Raw genomic sequence first — 19,574 nt, 5'->3', positions numbered from 1 at the left:
GTTGAGGGGGGTGTGGCCCTTGGGAAGGGGCCTTATCTTGGCCACCACAAAGTCATTAAGCAACGCCTCCCACATTTGTTTCTGCCATTTCCCATGATCATGTGTTGGGAGAGCCCTTCCATACAAGAATCATATGGCCACTACAAAATTGCTATATGTTGTTAGCTTAGTTGATCTTTTTTCACATTTGTATTCATTGTGTTTTTGCTGAATGTGCTTTTCTAATTCTAATATTGTTGGTCTAATTTTTAAAAAAATAGAACTAGTCACACTGTTCGCCCCTCTTCTTCATAGGCAATTTCTGCTGTGCGGTTTATCAGATTTATATACGCTACAGCTTGATGTCCTTTGACGACCATTTTGCAGGCAATATGTTTAAGCATTGTTTTTCGAAGCCACATGCAATATGGCATTTTATAATCCCGGAAGGCAGTTATCGGTCTGAGCAAAGCACATGTGACCAAATGAGAGCAGTTAGTACAGGTTACATTAGAAAATACAACTATCTGTTGAAGGTGCACATTGTGGCCATCTCATCCTTTTGAATGTGGGTGATTGAATTGGTATTACTTTTGTTAATCATTAATCTGTTATTTAACCTTCATTCTGTGATGATGAGGAATGGGAACAGTACATTTTTGGTTCCTATATAATTATTCCCGACTCATTCCTAAACTGTCAAATGTAATCTATAAAATAATTCGATGGGTGTCTTTTTTTTATTTACATTTGAAATGTTTTGAGGTTCTTCGGAATCTGAGACATTTGTAAAGTCTGTGAGAAGGAACATTGCCACTGACTAATTATATTTGTGTTTTCTAATAGGTAACAAAATAGACTTGGAAAAGGAAAGGCATGTGTCTGTACAAGAGGCAGAAACGTAAGTTTATCTTTATAGCAAACAGAATATTAAAAATTGTTTATATTTGCAGACTCCCAAAGTTGGCTCTCGTAGTATTTGAATATAGAACAAATGACACATCATGCAGTTGGAGTTCAAAATGGCTGTGTTTTTTGTTTTGTTGATTGTACATTCATGCAGTAAGATGGCTGGTTCAGTGAGCTTTAGGAAGCATAGGAGGGCATTCTTTCAAGGTGACCATCATTTGAAAATGATGATCAGTTCGAATCAACAGTTGATGAAAGAGGGAGGTGGGGTGGGGTGAGGGGGAGTATTCAGCCCTTCACAGAACTTTACAAAGCCAGCTTTGTTGCAAAAGGTCAGGGGTGCAGAATTCCATGGGAATTATCCTAGTGCATGCAGTGTTTTGCTATTTTGTTGAAGAGTTTGTTTTGGGCAAGCCACCCTTTGTCAAATGTATTGTTTTGCTAAAACATTCACTGCTCCCTTACATGTCATTCCGGTCTTCCATCATAAGCGAGTATCTTTGTACAAATCGTTTTTTATTGCGAATAGAAAAACCCACCAAACAGTTAACAAAGTTAAATAACCCTTCATTCATCCAACACCTTTGTAACCAGCAGGACATAACCCCACCACATTTTTCTTTTTTGTTTAATCTTTTTATTGATCTTTTAATTAAACCAAACAAAGCCAAGGTCAGCGAGGCAGACTGCCACAGGAAAAGATATTCTGTTGAAAAACCTCACCCCCCCACAGCCCTTCAGTTTATGCACAGAATGCTGAAAACATAAAAAGGTATTATTTAAAATGGCCACATAGCTAATACCCCACCACTCCAACTTTCTCCACCCCTAGGTGCCCCCCCATGTTATATAACCCCTTAAAGAAAACGAGAACGCAGAGCAATTTGATGAGTACAAGACCAACGCTAAGGATAGTCAAATTATTGGGTACCCTCCACCTGTGCGATAGTCCATTAGAGTTAATTGGCTTGAAAAATCGCTTTAGTCAAAAAAAGGCATCAGCCAGTTCCCAGAACTTGTCGGCTTGTGTTGAGCCAGAAACACGATTGAAAGCAGAGCCTTCCAGCGAGCAGGGTTTAGCAGAGATAGATCGCCAGGCTAGTTTGGTAGGCGCAGATTCAGCTTTCCAATGAATGATCAGCAGTTTCCAAGCTGTGAAGAACAGAACATGCATAAGCTTTCGGGTCATGGGATCATCGTGCCAGTCTTCGTTTTGGGACCCAAAAAGCATAGGGCCAGGGTGCATGCTCCAGTTTAGTGCCATACACCAGTATGCTTCGCTCACCGGGCATTTCCACATTAGGTGATCCAGTGTGCCCAACCTCCCACAATGTCGCCAACACGGGGTGATTGGGAAAGACCCATTCTATAGAGTTTGCTTGGCATATAATACATTCTTTAGGATAATTGTATATTGACTTTTTCTTACGGATATTGTCTGAGACAGCCAGAATGGCATCAAAAAATTCTGTAACAGGTCTCCCGAATCAAGTGTGATCTCAAGGTCACCAGACCACCGGTATGCTAATGTGAGATTGCGTCTGACGTTATTGGGTATGCAAAGAATGTAGAATGTTGGTAGGTGTGGGGAAAGCCATGTTTTGTTCCATTGCAAGGTCACCCGTCGTTGGGGCAGCTTGTCGAGTGAGCCGTTGTGCACGAGCGGATCACGGATGGTATAGTTTTATAGCAGAGCCAGTCAGTGATCCCGATCCCTAGGACCTGCCTAGCTTCATGGAAATCTATCAGGGCGTTCTATTCGTATAGGTCCATCACCTTGACTCTTGGCCAGATTGTATACTGACTAGCGTATAGTTTGTGAAGTAATTTGGTAGACATGAGTGCACGGATACTAATCCACGCCGGCGCCATCTGAATCGGGGAACCTAGCGCCTGCCTCATGCTGTGCCACTGTGTCAACATCGCCCTACTATGGGGTGTGTTTTAATTCTTGCGGGAAGCTTGACTGGTACGATGGCCAGAACGTCGAGGGGGGGAATATGGCGCCAGCAATGAGTTCCATGGCCCTCCAACTAGTTGGCTCTTCAGTATTAAAGGGATGGTCTAGTAAAAATTTTTATTTAAAAAATAGATAGGCCACATAAAAAAAAATATACTAGCATCCTCCGTTTTAAAACTTCCTATGTAAAATTTTCAGATATTCAAGCTCAAAATTCGAAAAAGCAAGCACAGGGGCGCAGCCATTTTGTGAAATGGAGGCCGTCCTCCTGTGCTGGCTTTTGCTTTTGCGGCACTAATGAAGGAAAAGCCAGCCAGCTGTAGTAAACAGTCTACCGCTGGGTGGCTTTCCCTTCATTAGTGCCGGGACTCGGAGGACGCGGACCGGAGACCAGAGCAGGAAAGCTGCAGCTGAATCTCGGTAAGTGCTATTTATTTTTTTTACAAAAAATAAGCACTAGCTGCGTTTTTTTTCTAAGTTTTCCGGGCTGGAGGAGCCCGGAAAACTTAGAAATAAAACCGCAGCTTTAAAAACATTGTATTTATGTTTGCGGTCGCTTTTGAAGCGACCGCAAACATAAATACAACGTTATTGTGTTGGAAAACGCTGCGGTTTTAAAACCGCAGCGTTTTCCAACACAACCGTGTTGTGTCTGCCTGAATCTGCTTTACCATTTGGGGCTCTCAGGCTCCCCACGGGGAGCCCGAGAGCCCCAAATGGAAAAGCAGATTCAGGCAGACACAACGCGGCATTGCGGAAAACAACCGCGTTGTGCATGCCTGAATCTGCTTTCCCATTTGGGGCTCTCGGGCTCCCCACGGGGAGCCCGAGAGCCCCAAATGGGAAAGCAGATTTAGGCAGACAATGCAGCATTTAGCATTTCCCATTTGGGGCTCTCGGGCTCCCCACAGGGAGCCCGAGAGCCCCAAATGGGAAATCAGCTGCAGGTAGAAACACTACGCGGCATGTAAACATAACCGCGTGTGTTTCTGCCTGCTGTGGCTTTCACTTTGGGTCTCCGGTGCTCCCGCACCGGAGACCCAAAGTGATAGCCACAGCAGGCAGAAACACACGCGGTTGTGTTGGAAAACGCTGCGGTTTTAAAACCGCAGCGTTTTCCAACACAATAGCGTTGTATTTATGTTTGCGGTCGCTTCAAAAGCGACCGCAAACATAAATACGTTTTTAAAGCGGAGGTTTTATTTCTAAGTTTTCCGGGCTCCTCCAGCCCGGAAAACTTAGAAAAAAAACCGCAGCTAGTGCTTATTTTTTGTAAAAAAAATAAATAGCACTTACCGAGATTCAGCTGCAGCTTTCCTGCTCTGGTCTCCGGTCCGCGTCCTCCGAGTCCCGGCACTAATGAAGGGAAAGCCACCCAGCGGTAGACTTTGTTTACTACAGCTGGCTGGCTTTTCCTTCATTAGTGCCGCAAAAGCCAGCACAGGAGGGCCTCCATTTCACAAAATGGCTGCGCCCCTGTGCTTGCTTTTTCGAATTTTGAGCTTGAATAGCTCAAAATTTTACATAGGAAGTTTTAAAACGGAGGATGCTAGTATATTTTTTTTTATGTGGCCTATCTATTTTTTAAATAAAAATTTTTACTAGACCATCCCTTTAAGCCACTGTTTTGCCCAGCATATTTGGTCTGCTTGATGGTATTTTTTCTATACTGGCAGCGCCAGGCCACCGTCTACTTTAGAGGCTTGGAGAATTTAAAGTCTGAGGCGTGCTCATTCCTCGCAACAAAAATGTAGTTTATACAGGAATCTAATTGCTTAAGCATATGTCTTGTGGGAGTGAAGGGAAACATCATAGCTAGATGTACCAGCTTGGGCAGAGAGCTAATTTTAAAGATATTGATTCTTCCCAACAGAAACAGCGGAAGATTGGACCATCTGATCAAGTCACATTTAATCCTTAGCAGGGTTAAGGGGGGGGTAGTTCAGGTGCAGGATTCTGTTCAGTTATAGGGCTGATATTCACCCCAAGGTATTTAATATATTGAAGTTGCAAATGGAAAAAGTGCCATCCTGCCAGGGTCCCAGGGGATGTCTAATCTAAGTGGGCGGATCTCTGATTTTGCCAAGTTGATTTTATAACCAGCTAGAGGACCAAAGTCACGTAGCAGTTGCTGCAGGTGCGGTAGTGAACAACATGTCATCAACGTAGAGAGATATTTGATGTTCCACATGGCCTCCCTGCAGGCCCATCCATTCAGGGTCTGTGCTCGACTTCACCGCTAGTGGCTTGATAGCAGGGGCGTAAAGGAGAGGAGAGAGAGGGAAACCTTGTCTTCTGCCTGAATAAAGGGTAAATGGGAGAGACGTGATGCTGTTGGTGGTTACTGAGGCCATGGGGTCAGCATAGAGGCATTTGATCATCCAGTGAGCGACGGCAGGAGCCATACTGGTCAAGCACTCAAAACTTAAAGTCCCATTGGACCTTGTCGAATGCTTTCTCAGTATAGAGTGCTAAAGGTACATCTCCAGGGGCAGCCTCGCCAGGCATAACATGCAGCAACCATCATATATTGTTGGTTGAGTGTATGCCCTGGACAAAGCCGGTTTGGTCATTATGGATTAGCGACAGCAGAATCCCCTCAATCCTCTTTGCCAGGCATTTCGCCAATATCTTGGCATCTGCATTAATTGGAGATAAGGGGCGATATGACTCGCACGCTACTGGGTTGCAGCCTTTTTTGTGAAAAATTAGTTTGGGCGTTTACCCCAGTCGATGCTAGCAGCAATGGTACTGACATTGGCAAACAAAGATTCGAGCAAGGATGCCACCCAGTCTACCATCGCCTTGTATAGGTAGACTGTCGGGGCCAGACACCTTACCAGCCGAGAGGGAGCCAATAGCTAGAGTTACTTCAGCGGCTGTAATCCGCGCACGCAAGACTGTCCGATTGGGACATGTTAAGTCTATTTAGTTGGATGCTTGCAAGAAAGTTGCTTATGCAGTCCTCTAGAGGTTCGGGCTCAGCATACAGCTTGCTATGGTATTCGGCGAATCGGTTATTTATGTTTGTGTCTCCTATGTGGGGGTCCGGTCCAGTCCTTGATGCAGTCTATATTTTCTGATGCCGGTCTGGTACGTGAAGCAAGAGCCATTAAATGAAAGGGTCAGCCTTATTAAAGAAACTTTGCGACCAGCTGTAGAGGACAGGACACCTGCTTTAATTCTGACCGCAATCGGGTTAGTTGTGTAAGTGTTTCAGGGTCCCTGGTGCATTTATGTAGCTTTTCTGCAGCTAATATGTCAGCCCGTAGATGTGTCTCAAGCTCCCCCCCCCTGTTCTTAGCTTATATGACCATCTAGATATACATTGCTCCCGGAGGAAGACTTTGAAAGCGTCCTAGCACTCTAACGCAGAGTAACCTGGGACAATATTAGTTTGCCAGAATATGTCTCGCACGAGGTGCTCGAGGAATTCTAGATACCCTGGAGCTCTCGTATTCTGACGCCACATTGGTCCTCTTTGTGGGACATGCAGCAAGTCATTCAGTAGGAGCACCAGAGCATGATCAGATGGCGTTGCAGCTAGTATCTCACATTTGCTGATCAGAGAAAGGGTGTTGGAGGGGACAAGCAAGAAGTGAAGCCTGGAGTACGTGCCATGACGATGGGAATAAAAGGTATCACCTCGCTGCTGCCCATTTGTGTGTCTCGAAGCATCTATCAGTTTGAGATCTGATTTAAGAGTGTGCAAGGTGGTCAGCTTGTGTGGGGCGGGTGTGCTAGCAGCATTCTCTACCTATACCAGAGAGGGTCCATTACGACATTCCAATCACTCCCAACCAATGTAAGGTTTCCCAGGTAGCATGCACAGTAAAAGAAGGTGCATGTAAAGAATAATAGTATCGGTCATATGGGCATAAATATTTAGGATGGTTAGGTGTTGGTGCTGAATGTGGTCGTGAAGCAGGACATATCTGCCATTTTTGTCAGTCAGTCAGTGGGTGGAGGATCCTAAATGGGATGTGTTTATGGATCAGGATTGATACCCCTCTCTTGGCCCAAAAGGGGGAGTGTGCAGTGGCCCCTGCCCACCTGTGACCTAGTTTCTGACTCAACAGCGCAGAGATGGGTTTCCTGAAAAAAGATAATGTCCCCATGGAGGTCTCGCATATAATTGATCATCCGCCTATTTATAGATGTCCCTGCCCCTGTACGTTAAGGGTAATTAGTGGTAGAGATGTCACTGTGTTGTCATGTCAGGGTTTTGTGATGGGGACGGCTCATGTGTGCTAACTCGATAAGTTGTCAGACCTGTGCAGCCTCCATCCCATATGGGGGTCATGTGTGGGGAGGGAGAAGAGAAGTACCCTAAAGCCCTTAGTAATAACTAACCCAGTCGTTGTAAGAACAGTATAAACAATAAACATCAATAAACATTGAGGCAGAAACATAGCACCCCAATACAATATAGAGTAAGCCAGTGGATGGGGTAAATTAGAGGGTTGGGGGGTCCAAGGACCCTTATACCTGCCCATCCATGCCAGTGCTCCCACTCGGGCAGCCTTGGCAGTGTCTACGTTTTGAGATTTCAGCATGAAATTAAAGTTTGTAAACCTAGAGCTGAAACTTGCAATTGAACTGGAGCTCGGGGAGAGCCATGTAATCTGTCAGTGGCAAGTGATGCTTCAATAGGTCATCACGTCCAGTCATCTAATAGCCGATATCTCATGAGAAGTGCTATCGGGGAGATCCAGTGTCCATAGTTCATAGAGCACGAAGGGGCTGGGACGATCGTTATCTCAATCCTCATCCAGCAAGTAGTGGGAGTAGTGCTCATGCTTGTTGTTTTTTATTTTATAGTAAGGGGAAGCTGTTGTCCACAATCTCTGTGGATAGAGTATCCGTACAAGAAGCAGCCCCCACTAGGTGAAACATTAACGAAGTATACACATTTCATGATTGTGGTTTCTGTTGTTGCTCCCAGGTCCTGCCGTGAGATCTACCCACTTTTTTCCATCGAGTCTTTGGTCTTTGTTGGCGAGGTTGGTGGGGTGGTGTTACAACAGCTGAAAGCTTGTTGTTTGTCAATTGTTGGTGTTGGAGGAACTTGATGATGATTTTTTTTAAGAATGTTTTGCCTGAACCAGCTTCACCACTTACATACAGGAGTACAAGTTTATAGTTTTGACAGCTCAGTTTTAGTTTCGTGCTGCACACCATGTTCAATTTCTTTAATTACTTCTAGGAAAATGCTATGCTGTTCATCATTCAGTTGCAAATTCAGTAGAGCAACGTTTTCTTCAGATTACTCATACTGGCACATGGTGTTTTCTACTTCAGTCGTGGCTAATTCTGTCTCATTTTCTATGAGTGGCTCTCCAAGTGGTTATTGGCTTCCTGTAAGAGAAGGTTGACTGCTCTCAGGAGTGTCTACATTTAGTTGTGCTTGAGGTTCTTCCTCTTGTTGGCGTTGATTGTCCAACATGTTTTTGTACTATTTGAAGTTTATATCTGTTATAGTGCTTTCACTCGCATTGAAAGCATCTTCATAGGAGGCATGGGTGTCCAATAAATTCTCTTTTCTCCATGGTTTAAAAAGTTGCAGTAGGGACATTTAAAGTTCTCTAAATTGAGGCGTTTTTAATGATGGCTTCATATGATTCATCTGGCTGCGTTTGGGAAGTTTAATTAGGCTGTCCTAAGCAACTTTTTACATTTTTTCTTATCTGGTTTTATTATTTTTGTATGTGAAGTTTTGGGCTATGTGGTATAGACACATGCTTTCCAAAGCAGTACTCCTGTTTGGGTAGTATGTTTCCAGTAAATAGTTTTTCAAAATGTCCTGGTGGTTTGGATAATTTTTTGGCTATTGTTTCTATGTCTTGGTAAGATTTGAGAACTTGTTTTCTGGATGCAGCAGGACCAAGGCTTAGCTAGACTGTTCAAAGATTTCCCATACATGGCTGTGCCAGTTAAACTGTCTGCGGCTTTGTAGCAACCGCATTCTCTATGGGAGAGCATTTTTATGCCAAAGCTGTATACGTTTTGTGACGGTGTTTTGTCAGATGATGGCCTCCCAGAGGTCTTTCAGCTCTGTTTTCTCAGCTTTAGTTAAGTAGGCTGTGACATATCATGCAGCTGCAGCGAAATGGTCTGCAATGTACTGCACATGTATGTTTGCGTTCCACAGGAGGGCAATGATTGCATTGTAATCATTGATGTACCTTGATGCTTTGGTTCTTTTAATGCAATATATGTTCTTGGGCAATTTGCCTTTCACACTGTGTCTAAGAGAAGATATGAAGCCGTTTGCTTTTCCTTTTGCTGAAACTGGTCAAGGGAAACCAAAGCAGCATTTGGTGTATTTGTCTTTGTTTTTATATCTGCGCCGACAATACTTGCCAAATTTATGTCTTTGAAACCGCAAAATATGTGCATGTAGGACACAGTGCGCTTTCTGAAGGGATTTTGCAAGGGACGCATTTGTGAATTAACTGCCAAACAGTGGCATCATTGTCCTGACCAAATTTAGGAGCATCTTTAATCCACAAAAGCATGTGGATGTGTGGTGCTCTTCTGGATTCATATTCTTTTTCTACAAAAGAAGTGTTGCACATCTCTGAGGGTATAAATTGTTTTAAATTCTACTAGTTACTGCCAAATTGTTTTGTCTTTTGTAGGTATACCATTCACTAGGATAATCAAAGATTGATCTATTGGCTTATGCACTTCCAGTTTGTCTACATTTTCTTTAAGATCTAATGGCAAATTAACTACTTTGCCACAAATGCCTTTCAGTAATTCAGAAGGAGGCAACTTGGCTGTTTTCGGGTGATGGCGTATTATCGCTTGAAATGGGTGTAGTGTTTGGATTACAATGCTCTCATACAAATAAAGCTGTTGCAGTGGTTTTGGAAGTGGGAATATTTCCAAGTTATTAGTGATAGCCTATGAAGGTATTTGGTTATTAAGTTTTCCAGGGCAGAATGTGCAAAGTATTGAGGCATTAGTAATTTTGGATTTGTTTTCTGCTATAAGATGGAAAGCTAATTGGAACCATTGGGATTCCTCATTGTTTTCTATTTTGTATGTTATATCTACAGTTGTGATGCTCTTTGTATAAACATTTCTGTGACAACACCCACACACTTGGTTTGGTACTTCAGCAGATGTGCTTTTAAACTTTGCTATTTCTTTTTTTGTACATGTGTAATGGAAGGTTGGCATCTGCAAGTTGTTGCTACTCTGTTCTAAAGTTACTGGCTCTCGTAAGTGCTCTTCACTTCCAAAATATGTACATTGGATGTGGTCTATTTCTTCCAGGAGTTCTTTGGCTGTGCCATGTAGGGGAATGTGTTTTAAATGTTCCAGTACAAAAGCAGGACTTTTTGCATAGTACAGTCTCTGAACGACATTTCATGTAGTAGAATGGTGTGTTGCTAACATTTTGATGTGGTGGAAGGTGCTTTTGCAAGCAGGCCCGGAAATGCAGGTGAATGAATGTCCTCATGGCCCTGTGTATTTGCACACTGGACAGGAGTCCATGGTTTGTAATATTTAAATTTTGAATTTGTCTTTGACTCACACATACTGATTGAGGAACTGCTACAAAGATTTGAAGGATTGTTTTCTTACGTTACACATTGAGGTGCACTGCCATTTGTAGATGGGACGGATTGGTTTGGTGGAATGGAGAGTTGATTGTAAGTTTGTTGGGGATATTCTTTCAATTAATGTTACTTCTGCCATAATGGTACTGTCTACCTTTTCATACCCTCAGCCACTGCTATGTATGGCAATTGTTTTTTTTTGCTTTTGTTTGTATGCCTCATCATTGAAATATGGCTCTGTGCCGGTTGTGTGAATCCACTCACCTGTACAGAAGTTTGCAAAGGTAACTATGTTGATATTGCGTATGTTGCGAAGTACTGTTTATAGTTTACTAATGAATTTTGTTAGTGGTTTCAGTTTTCTGCTGTAAGATTTAGGGGTTGAGCATAATTTCTCCCCTGTTTTTATAAGGTTCTGAAGGATTCTATGGTGGAACGTTTTTTGTACACATTTTTGGAATGTTTACTTGTGGCTATGTTAGCATTGGTAGATAGTGTTGGCACTACTGGTAGTTGCATTCTTAATACATTTACTTTTAGTTTTACATTTTGGGAGTGAAGTCACACTTTTTTCCTGCTACCTGGTTCCGTTTTGCTCAGTTACTGTATTAGCTGATTTGTTTGAACTTTTTGTAAAAAGTCTGCTAGAGGTGGATGGCTATTTTGCATGGTTTGAATTTTATCTGCTCTATTTCTGCATTGTTTTCTACAGGGTTGCTTTTTGGTAGGCATTCTCTTGTGTCAGTTGGAGAAAAAGGGAAAGTGTGGGTTTGGAAGTTGTGCAATGTATTTGTGTGCACTGTGCATGAGGGTAGGCATACATAGAGCAGTGTGATTGTGCAAAGGGCTGTTACTTTTAGTTGGGAAGGTTGTACTGGTATTTATGTATGTGTTCCTGTGGGAAAGGTTTGCTTCAGTGTGTATGACATTGTAGTGTGCTTGAAGAAGTAAGGACATTAATATGTTTTTATAAAACTAGTGGGGATTATCATACTGGTGTTCTGATGACAATACATAAGAGTGGACCTGCCAAGATGTAATGAGTAAGGGTGAATTGGATGCTGTGGTGTTGGATATAATTGTCTAGGCTACAATACAACAACCCTGCACTGTCTGAGTAAGAGGCAGAACACTGCTACAGTACTGCACTTACTTTGTTGACTGTGAAGAGTAGGTTTCCTCTGGGTTTTATCTTCCAGCAGAGGCATCACTGGCTTTTAGGAGGCGGTTCTTCACTGCAATTGCAAAAGATGTTTGTGTGTGTGTTAATGGTACAATAATAGCACTAGGAGAACACAATATTTTAGATTGTAGGAGGATTTGTTGGCAGAAGGAGTTGGTGTGTGTGTCCAATTGTACATCACTGCATACGAGTCGGGACTTGGGAGTATCAGCATTGTTGGTATGGGGGCCAGTACTGCAGTGGTAACTGTGCCCTATGGGGCTGCACTTTTGAAGTGTGTGAGAGATGTTGTTGCACTATTTGCTTTCAAAATGGATTAGTACTAGTCCTAGTAGGGTGCGAAAAGAAGGGCAGAGAGATGTACAGATTGGAAAAGAGAATGTTACTGTATGTGGAATTTTGTTAACTTTCTCACACATAGATGCTTGCTACATGAGTGCAGAAATCCTTTCCTGTTGCATTTGTTTATACAAATTTAGAGATGGTACTGTTTCCAATGTACGCATGCATTTCTTTGCTTTCCTTCCAATGGTACATTTTGTCAATTGTGCAATGTATGTACTTGCCATGCTTTCCTAACATACACGCAGTATCCCTTTTCTGTGCGCATTCTGGGCATTTCACATAGGATCTGGCCTTTGAATTTGCTGTGCAAATGATCCTAATGTGGTATTTAAAAAATCACAATAGTGCTGAAATTGAATGTGTGTTTTGCAGCTGTTATGCAAGTGGGCATTACAAGAAAACCTTTGAAAGCAAACCGCTTTGTAAGTAAGTCAGTTGATGTCAGGCGATGGGACAAATGAGAGTATGATTACTCAGTAGGTTATGCAGGGCAAGTGGCAGGGGCACCCTGTTCAAATGCATGCAATCTGTGTACTTGCTATGCTTACATGCAGTTTTAGTTCTCTGTGTGCATTACAAAACATATGCACACCTGTAGTTTGTGTTGATGGATGTGGATGAATCTTGGAAGTAGACATCGTGGAGAGGTTTACAGTACTTTTGGATGCAGGTGCTTGGTAATCATAGGACACCTGTGCTCTGATTGTTGAACAGTACATTTGCAGTGTTGTACTGAGTTGATAGTTAGATGTAGAGATCTTGGTTGTGACTGGTGGATGGATGTGTGACTGCTTACCAGTAGCCAATGAGAGAGTGCTGCAAAGAGTGAAGTGGTAAGGGAAGAATGGCTGCCCCTATGTTATGGGATCCGCAAACACCCGTGGTCGTTCGCGGATTGCACGTGCCACATCCGGGGCTTCTCAGCAGGCCTGGCATGGAAATGACTGTGGGGATTAGCCAATCATGTGTTCAGGGTGTGCTTTACAGGAAGGAAGGGTAATGCTTTTTTTATTGCTGTTTGTTGTGTAGTGAAGATGGCTGGAGTTACTGTATGGATATTGGGAGATTCCTTTGTATGTGATCTGGAGAGGTATGCCAAAGGCAAGAGGTGTTTCTGCTGAGCTTGGTTTTCCAGGCCTGCAGGCTTTGTGGTATAGTGTGCCTGGCTGAAATGTGCAGGCACTGCTTGCTCTTTTCAGAAACATGAGTACTTCTGGTAGTCGTGTTGTTTTGGTGGTGCACTGTGGAGAGCATTTGGGCTACATCAGTGCTCCAAGTTTGGTTCCTGTACTGAAGTTGTTGGTGGAAGAACGGATGCTGCTTTTCCCTACTGAAAATGTGTTTTTTTCTGGAATACCACCTAGAGCACAATGGAACAACCCCAATGTCTTTAATCCCCATCAAAATGTTGGAAGGTGCCTTGTTAATATGGGTATAGTTTTGCGACGTGCTGAGATGTCTCTTTTCTCCAATGACAACATTGACTCCCTTAGTGTGCACTGTTTTACTGCAGACGACGTTTCGTTGTCCATTCTTGGAAATGCACTTTTTTTTTTTTTTTTGGTCTGCAAATGGAGAAAGCGAGGCGCTATGTCGACAAGGCTGATTGTGCATTTTTGAGAGATGTTGGCATGTCCTCCTTCCATGATGAAAACATTGCATTTCGTAGCACCAATATACGTCGGGTCATGCTACTCCAGATTCACTGGTAGTAACAACCATCAGGAAGAGAGCAGGGGTTCCCCCATCAGCTGGGGAAGCACCCCCCTGACAAGGAGTGTAAAAGTCTGTATACTCTAGGGAAAAGGGTCACGGCGGCTGCAGCTTTTTCCACTCGCATCGCAAGTAATAGAACCCTGTTGGCCAGCTATGCCGATGCACAATGGGCCATGCTGCAGGAGGGCCTTCAAGAAGTCCCTGAACGGCTGCAAGCTTGCCTGCTCTCCACCGTGGCTGAAGGCAGGCAGGTTAATCCGAGTATCCTTAAGAATACTTTGGCTGCAGCAGAGACAGCTGGCAGAACCTTGGCTCAAGGTACCTTCCTAAAGAGGCACGCATGGTTGTGCAATTCTGGTTTTAAACTATTATACTGCACATGCGTCCAATGCATGAGTTGCTCAACAGCCGATGGTGTCAGGCCAGCAGACAATGGGACAATTTAGTGGTTGTCTCACCAGCCCTCGTGCTCTCGCTATGGTGGTGTTCGAGGGAGAACCTCTTGAAGGGGAAATCCTTCACCAACCATGCAGTGGAGGCCACTCTCACCACAGATGCATCTCTCACATGGTGGGGAGCTCACCTGCTTCAACAGACAGTGCACAGAATTTGGTAGTTAGACATAGCATCCAACCACAAACTGTTTGAACTGTTAGCAGTATTCAAAGCACTGAAAGCCTTTCAGACACAACTGCAGGGGAAGATGGTCCTGATCCTCACAGACAGCACCATAGCCATGTACTATCTGAACAAGCAGAGGGGCAATCACTCTCCAGGGCTGTCCAAACTGTCCCAGAACATTTGGAAGTGGGCTCTCAAACACATGTTCCTGTTATCACAACAGTTTCCAGGGGAACTCAATCTTCTGGCAGACGTACTCAGCAGAGATTTCCCACTACCCGTAGAGTATGAATGGCGGTTACACAAAAACATTTTCTGCAACGTTTTTGCGAAATGGGACTTTCCAGAGATAGACTTGTTTGCAACTCTGGAGAACGCTCCATGCCAAGACTATGCCTCCAGGTACCCCCAGTACCGCTCCAAGGGGAACGGACTCTGGATCGCATGGTCAAAGAAATTTACGCTCCTCCCACACCCGACTCCCTTACTCAACAAGATGGTTCACAGAATGCGCCAGGAACCAGTCACCATGATATTGGTGGCCCCCATGTCGGCCCGCCAACCCTGGTTCACTCATCTGATGGAGATGTTTCAATCTCCCCCAGTGAAACTACCTTGCACGTACAACATGTTGTCTCAGGACAAACGGGGGACACTTCACCCATGCTCGCAAATATTGAACTTAGCGGCCTGGCTCCTGAGGTCATAGAGTTAGGACACCTACAACTCTCTCAGATGCATGGACATACTTAAGGAAGTGAGAAAATAGAACACCCAATATTGCGATTCAAGTAAATGGAAACGCTTTATCTGGTGCAATACCAAGGGCATCAAGCACACTGACTGATCTCCTACTCACATTGTATTGTACCTGACTCACTTGCTTAACTTGGGCCTGGTTTTTAATTTCTTTTAAGGTTCACTCTCAGCCTACACTACGTCACAACAAAGTGTCATGGTGGAAGATACCAGTTATTAAGGCTTTCATGGAAGGGGCGAGAGGATTCACCCCACCCCTCCCCCCACCCCCCATTTCAAATAAGCTCACGGACGGGACCTGAATGTGGTATTAACCAGACTCATGGGGTCTCCATTTGAACCTATGCATAAGGCAAGTCTCAAAGATCTTAACTATAAGACAGCCTTCCTATTGGCTATCACTTCTTTAAGAAGGGTTAGTGAACTACAGGCCCTTTCAGTTAAAGACCCTTTCTTTACAGTTCACAGAAATAAGGTGGTTCTTTGCACTCACCCTCGTTTTGCGCCTAAATTGATCTCCAAGTTCCATGTGAACCAATCAATAGAACTGCCTACATTCTTCGAGAACCCTACTAACATGGCAGAGAGAAGCCTACACACAATAGATGTGCGTAGGGCAGTCATGTTTTACCTGGACAGAACTAAACCACAGAGAAAGACAAACCAATTATTGTCCTCACAGCCACTGCGAGACTTGTCCTTGGCCTCAAGCCCAGGGACCGTATCTCTCCAGGACTGAAATCACTACACTGGCTCCCAGTGGCTGCGAGGATTAAGTTCAAAACCCTCTGCATTGTCCACAAGGCCTTCCAGGGCCTTGGGCCAAAGTACCTTCAACTCTCTTCCGAAATATCTTCCTTCTCGAGCTCTCCGCTCATCCACCTCCAACTACCTCAGGGTCAGCCGCTTCTCCAAGCAATGAGCTGGGGGTAGATCTCTCTCCGCAGCAGGGGCCTCCCTCTGGAACAGCCTTCCTGCCTCCCTGAAACTTGAGGAGATCCATCTCCGGTTCCGGAAGCACCTCAAAACCTTCCTCTTTGCCTCCGCTTTCTCTCCCTCTCTCCCCTGCTAAATTCACTGAACCTGCACTGAATCTGCTACTGGGCCACTTACTGATCTCGGTCCTTGGCCCAGCCACTCTTCCCTGCACTGCCTACCTGCACTACGGGACTGTCTCTGTATCCTTCAGCCCCTTCTCCCGGCACTTACCTTGCACTTGCCACCAGCTGGCCCTATTATTTATCTTGTATTCTACTAACCATGTACAGCACCTTTCCCCCCCTCTCCCCTTCCCCCTGCACTTTTCCCAGTCCCCTTGCACTTGCGCGATCTGAATTGACACCTGGCCTAGTAGGATCGTTGTCTGTCTCCCCTTGCCCCCCCCCCCCTGCCTCGTCGCGCCTTGAAACACTTGTGTATAGGCGCGTTGCAAATGCCATATCATATCATTCATTGAAAATGTTCCCCTGGAGTCAATTTGCAAAGCGACAACCTGGAGTTCTGTACACACCTTTACAAAACACAATTGCCTAGACGCTCATTCTAGGTCTGATTCTCAGGTGGGACAAGCACCAACTCCGGGTACTGCTCGCTAGTCTATGCACAACATGTGATTCTAAGCAGATTGACAAGCATCAGAAGACCTGCATTACTTACTGAAAGAGCATTTCTGATGATTTGTATCTGCTTAGATTCACATAATGATAATGTGTTATTTATATAGTGCCTTTATCCAAAGCGCTTTACAGAGCACATATTTACATACAATATCACCCAACCGAAATTAGTACTCCTTTATCGACCTCGGAAGGAGGAAAGGCTAAATTGGCCTTGCCGGGATTCGAACATGCAACCTGCAGATCACGCTCAGATCGCAGCAGCGAGCGCTCAACCTGCTGAGCTATCTTACCAGCCTACATGCGCCCGCCCTTCCTCCTCAATCTTGTCTGTCCTCTCACGAATAGTCATCAGGCTCCCTCACGGCAGAAAAAATACAATCGGAGGGACCTCGACGCGCGAGGGATTTTGGTTACACTACACGTCACGTAGGGATAGTGTTACTGGCACGTCCATGTCGACGTCCCCTTACGATTCTCGAAAGACAAGATGCAATACTCTATATGTACACATGTGAATCTAAGCAGATACAACCATCAGAAAAGCTTTTACGTTTCTGTGCATGAAAATAATCAGTTAGGTTATGAGCTTTCAGTTATAGACCCTTTCTTTACAGTTCACAGATATAAGGTGGTTCTTTGCTGGTAATATTGCTGATTTTTTGCTTACTTTACTTTCTGTGTATATGCTCATATTTGTATGCGTTGTGGTCTGTTTTGTGTTTAGCAGTACGATTATGTAGTAAGTGAGGCATTATTAGCGACTTATTACATGTTTCACAGTACACAACTGTGATACGAAAGAATTTATCATTTTATTATTATCCAACATGGCAAGATTATGAATATTGCACCTGTATGGTGCATACTGCAAACAATGCCTATGTTTCTACATGAGTAGGTTCCTATACTGGAAAGAACTCTGTAATACAATGGTGTTTTTATAGTAATGCATTGCTTAATGAACTGTATAGGTCATGAGATTTCTCCCAATTACCTCTGATATTTTTTGCCAACTTTATAATGACAATTCCTTGTAAAGAATTTTCATGAAAAGTAAATGCACATGTGATGTCATCAATGACATTTGTGACGTCATCTTTAATGTCATGGGTGTTGGTTGGTCTTAGCAGTGCACGGTGGTGGCGTGAGTAATGGTTTCTTAGCTTACCATAACTGTAGGATTTCGGGGGGGGGTTCGATTTTACTTGTAACTATAATATGGATGGGTTTTTATTAGTGCAACTTAACCGTAACGTCCCTTTAACAATGTTTTTTCAGTGTGTGTGTTATATATATATATATCTCTGAGGCTTGTGGCATCTGCTTAGATCACATCCATAGTGTGACATCCACTGTACCCATGGTCCTTCACGCATCAAGGTCCCTCAGATTCTTTTTTCCGCCATTGTGAGGGGTCGCTTCTCGGGGAGTTCTATTTCGGCTGACGCCATTTACTTATGAAAAGTTTAATTATAGTTAATCTTTCTTTTCTTTTCCTTCCGACTTCGATCTTCGTGGTGGAGAGGACAAGACAACGCCGTCTGACGGAGTCAAGTTTCAACTGACCTTTTCGGCCTTGGAAGGCCCACCAGGCCTAGTCCCATACAGTGGGGGCGGTCATTGACAATGCATTTTCCCACCTTTTCCCTTGATTGCCTGGCTGCCCTTCCCAGACATGAATAGGACACCCTTTAAATTCTGCCCCACTTGTAATAAAACATTTCCGTCGATCGACAGAGTGTGCAACCTGTGTCTGAACCGTGACCAGGCCCCAGCCTCCATGGACGTGGAGGGAGCCTACAGTGACGGCAGCGTCGCCGTCTTTTCAGAGGGCGACGGGGAACATCCAAATTCCCAAGTACGAGCCCCCAACCCTAGTAGACAGGCCGGCAGCCCTGTTGTGGGGATGACACCCAGTGGCAAGAGCACTTGCTCTTCCCACACTAAGCATACACCCCACGGTAATGTGTCGGCACCGCTGACCAAATGCCCACATTCGGCATCTAGGGCGAGATCAGTAAATTCCCTGTCCTCTGGGCACTGGAAATCCTGGTTGCCCCATGACAGGCCCTGTAAGACAAAGGACGCTGTCCACAAACTCCCTCGACCGAATGTTGACAGACGAGGCGGAGGTCCCTTCCAGTGCCGAAACTCAACATATTGTGTCAAAAGTCCAAAAACACAGGGTTCTCGCACCTGGTTAAGAAACATGTCCCAGAAGGTCTGTTTAAGCTTTCTAATTCCAAGTAATCTTCCTCAAAAAGCTCTGATCATAGAGACAAGTCTCATAAGAACAAAGAAAAGGCTCATGGGGTCAAGTCTACCCCTTCAAAAGATATTGTAACTGTCCCACAGGAAGAAGAGTTCCTTAAGTGAGGCCTTAGAAAATAAAGGCCTACCTACTTCTACACCCCAAGTCCCTGCCATACCCTACCCTGGGGTCATCCCTAGCTCGGCCCTATGCAAAGCAGAGGACATAGATGGGGTGATGGCAAGAAAGACTTTTCTTTGCAAATTTCTTTGAAAAAAAAACCTTATGCACTAGAACATTTTCAAAATACACCCCCTACTGCTAAAGCTTCAAGATCTAAGCTCCTGTCTTCCAGTTCTCAGCCACCAATGTCGTCTTCACAGCCACCAGCAAAAAGGTCTTGCATTTATGCAGAACTGTATGACAACCATACTGACACTGAAGGGGATCAGGACCAATATCAACACCATGATGGTGGTGATGAGGATGAAGAGGAGGCAGAGGTGTATACTATATAATCTCCAATTCAACAGGATTCCTCAGTTCCTGATTCTCCAGTAGATAATCAGCCCTTATTTAATGATTGACTAATCAAAGCAGTTGAGCACTTCAGTATTCAAACACAGGACACTCTGCAAGACAAAGACATCGTGGGAGACAA

At 44.2% G+C, this 19,574-nt stretch overlaps 1 protein-coding gene across 1 annotated transcript in view; it reads left to right on the top strand.

Annotated features, from left to right (window-relative positions):
* The window catches only part of RAB21 (RAB21, member RAS oncogene family), a 368,664-nt gene that overhangs the window by 311,236 nt on the left and 37,854 nt on the right, over positions 1-19,574 (top strand). Inside the window, exon 5 of the mRNA XM_069629386.1 lies at positions 826-880. Within this exon, the coding sequence (XP_069485487.1) occupies positions 826-880 (55 nt within the window). The remainder of the gene's footprint in view (positions 1-825; positions 881-19,574) is intronic.

This window comes from Ambystoma mexicanum, chromosome 12 (assembly GCF_040938575.1).
Source record: "Ambystoma mexicanum isolate Mex_15411 chromosome 12, UKY_AmexF1_1, whole genome shotgun sequence".
In the NCBI taxonomy this organism is placed as follows: Eukaryota; Metazoa; Chordata; class Amphibia; order Caudata; family Ambystomatidae; genus Ambystoma; species Ambystoma mexicanum.
This window is presented reverse-complemented; position numbering and strand designations above follow the sequence as displayed.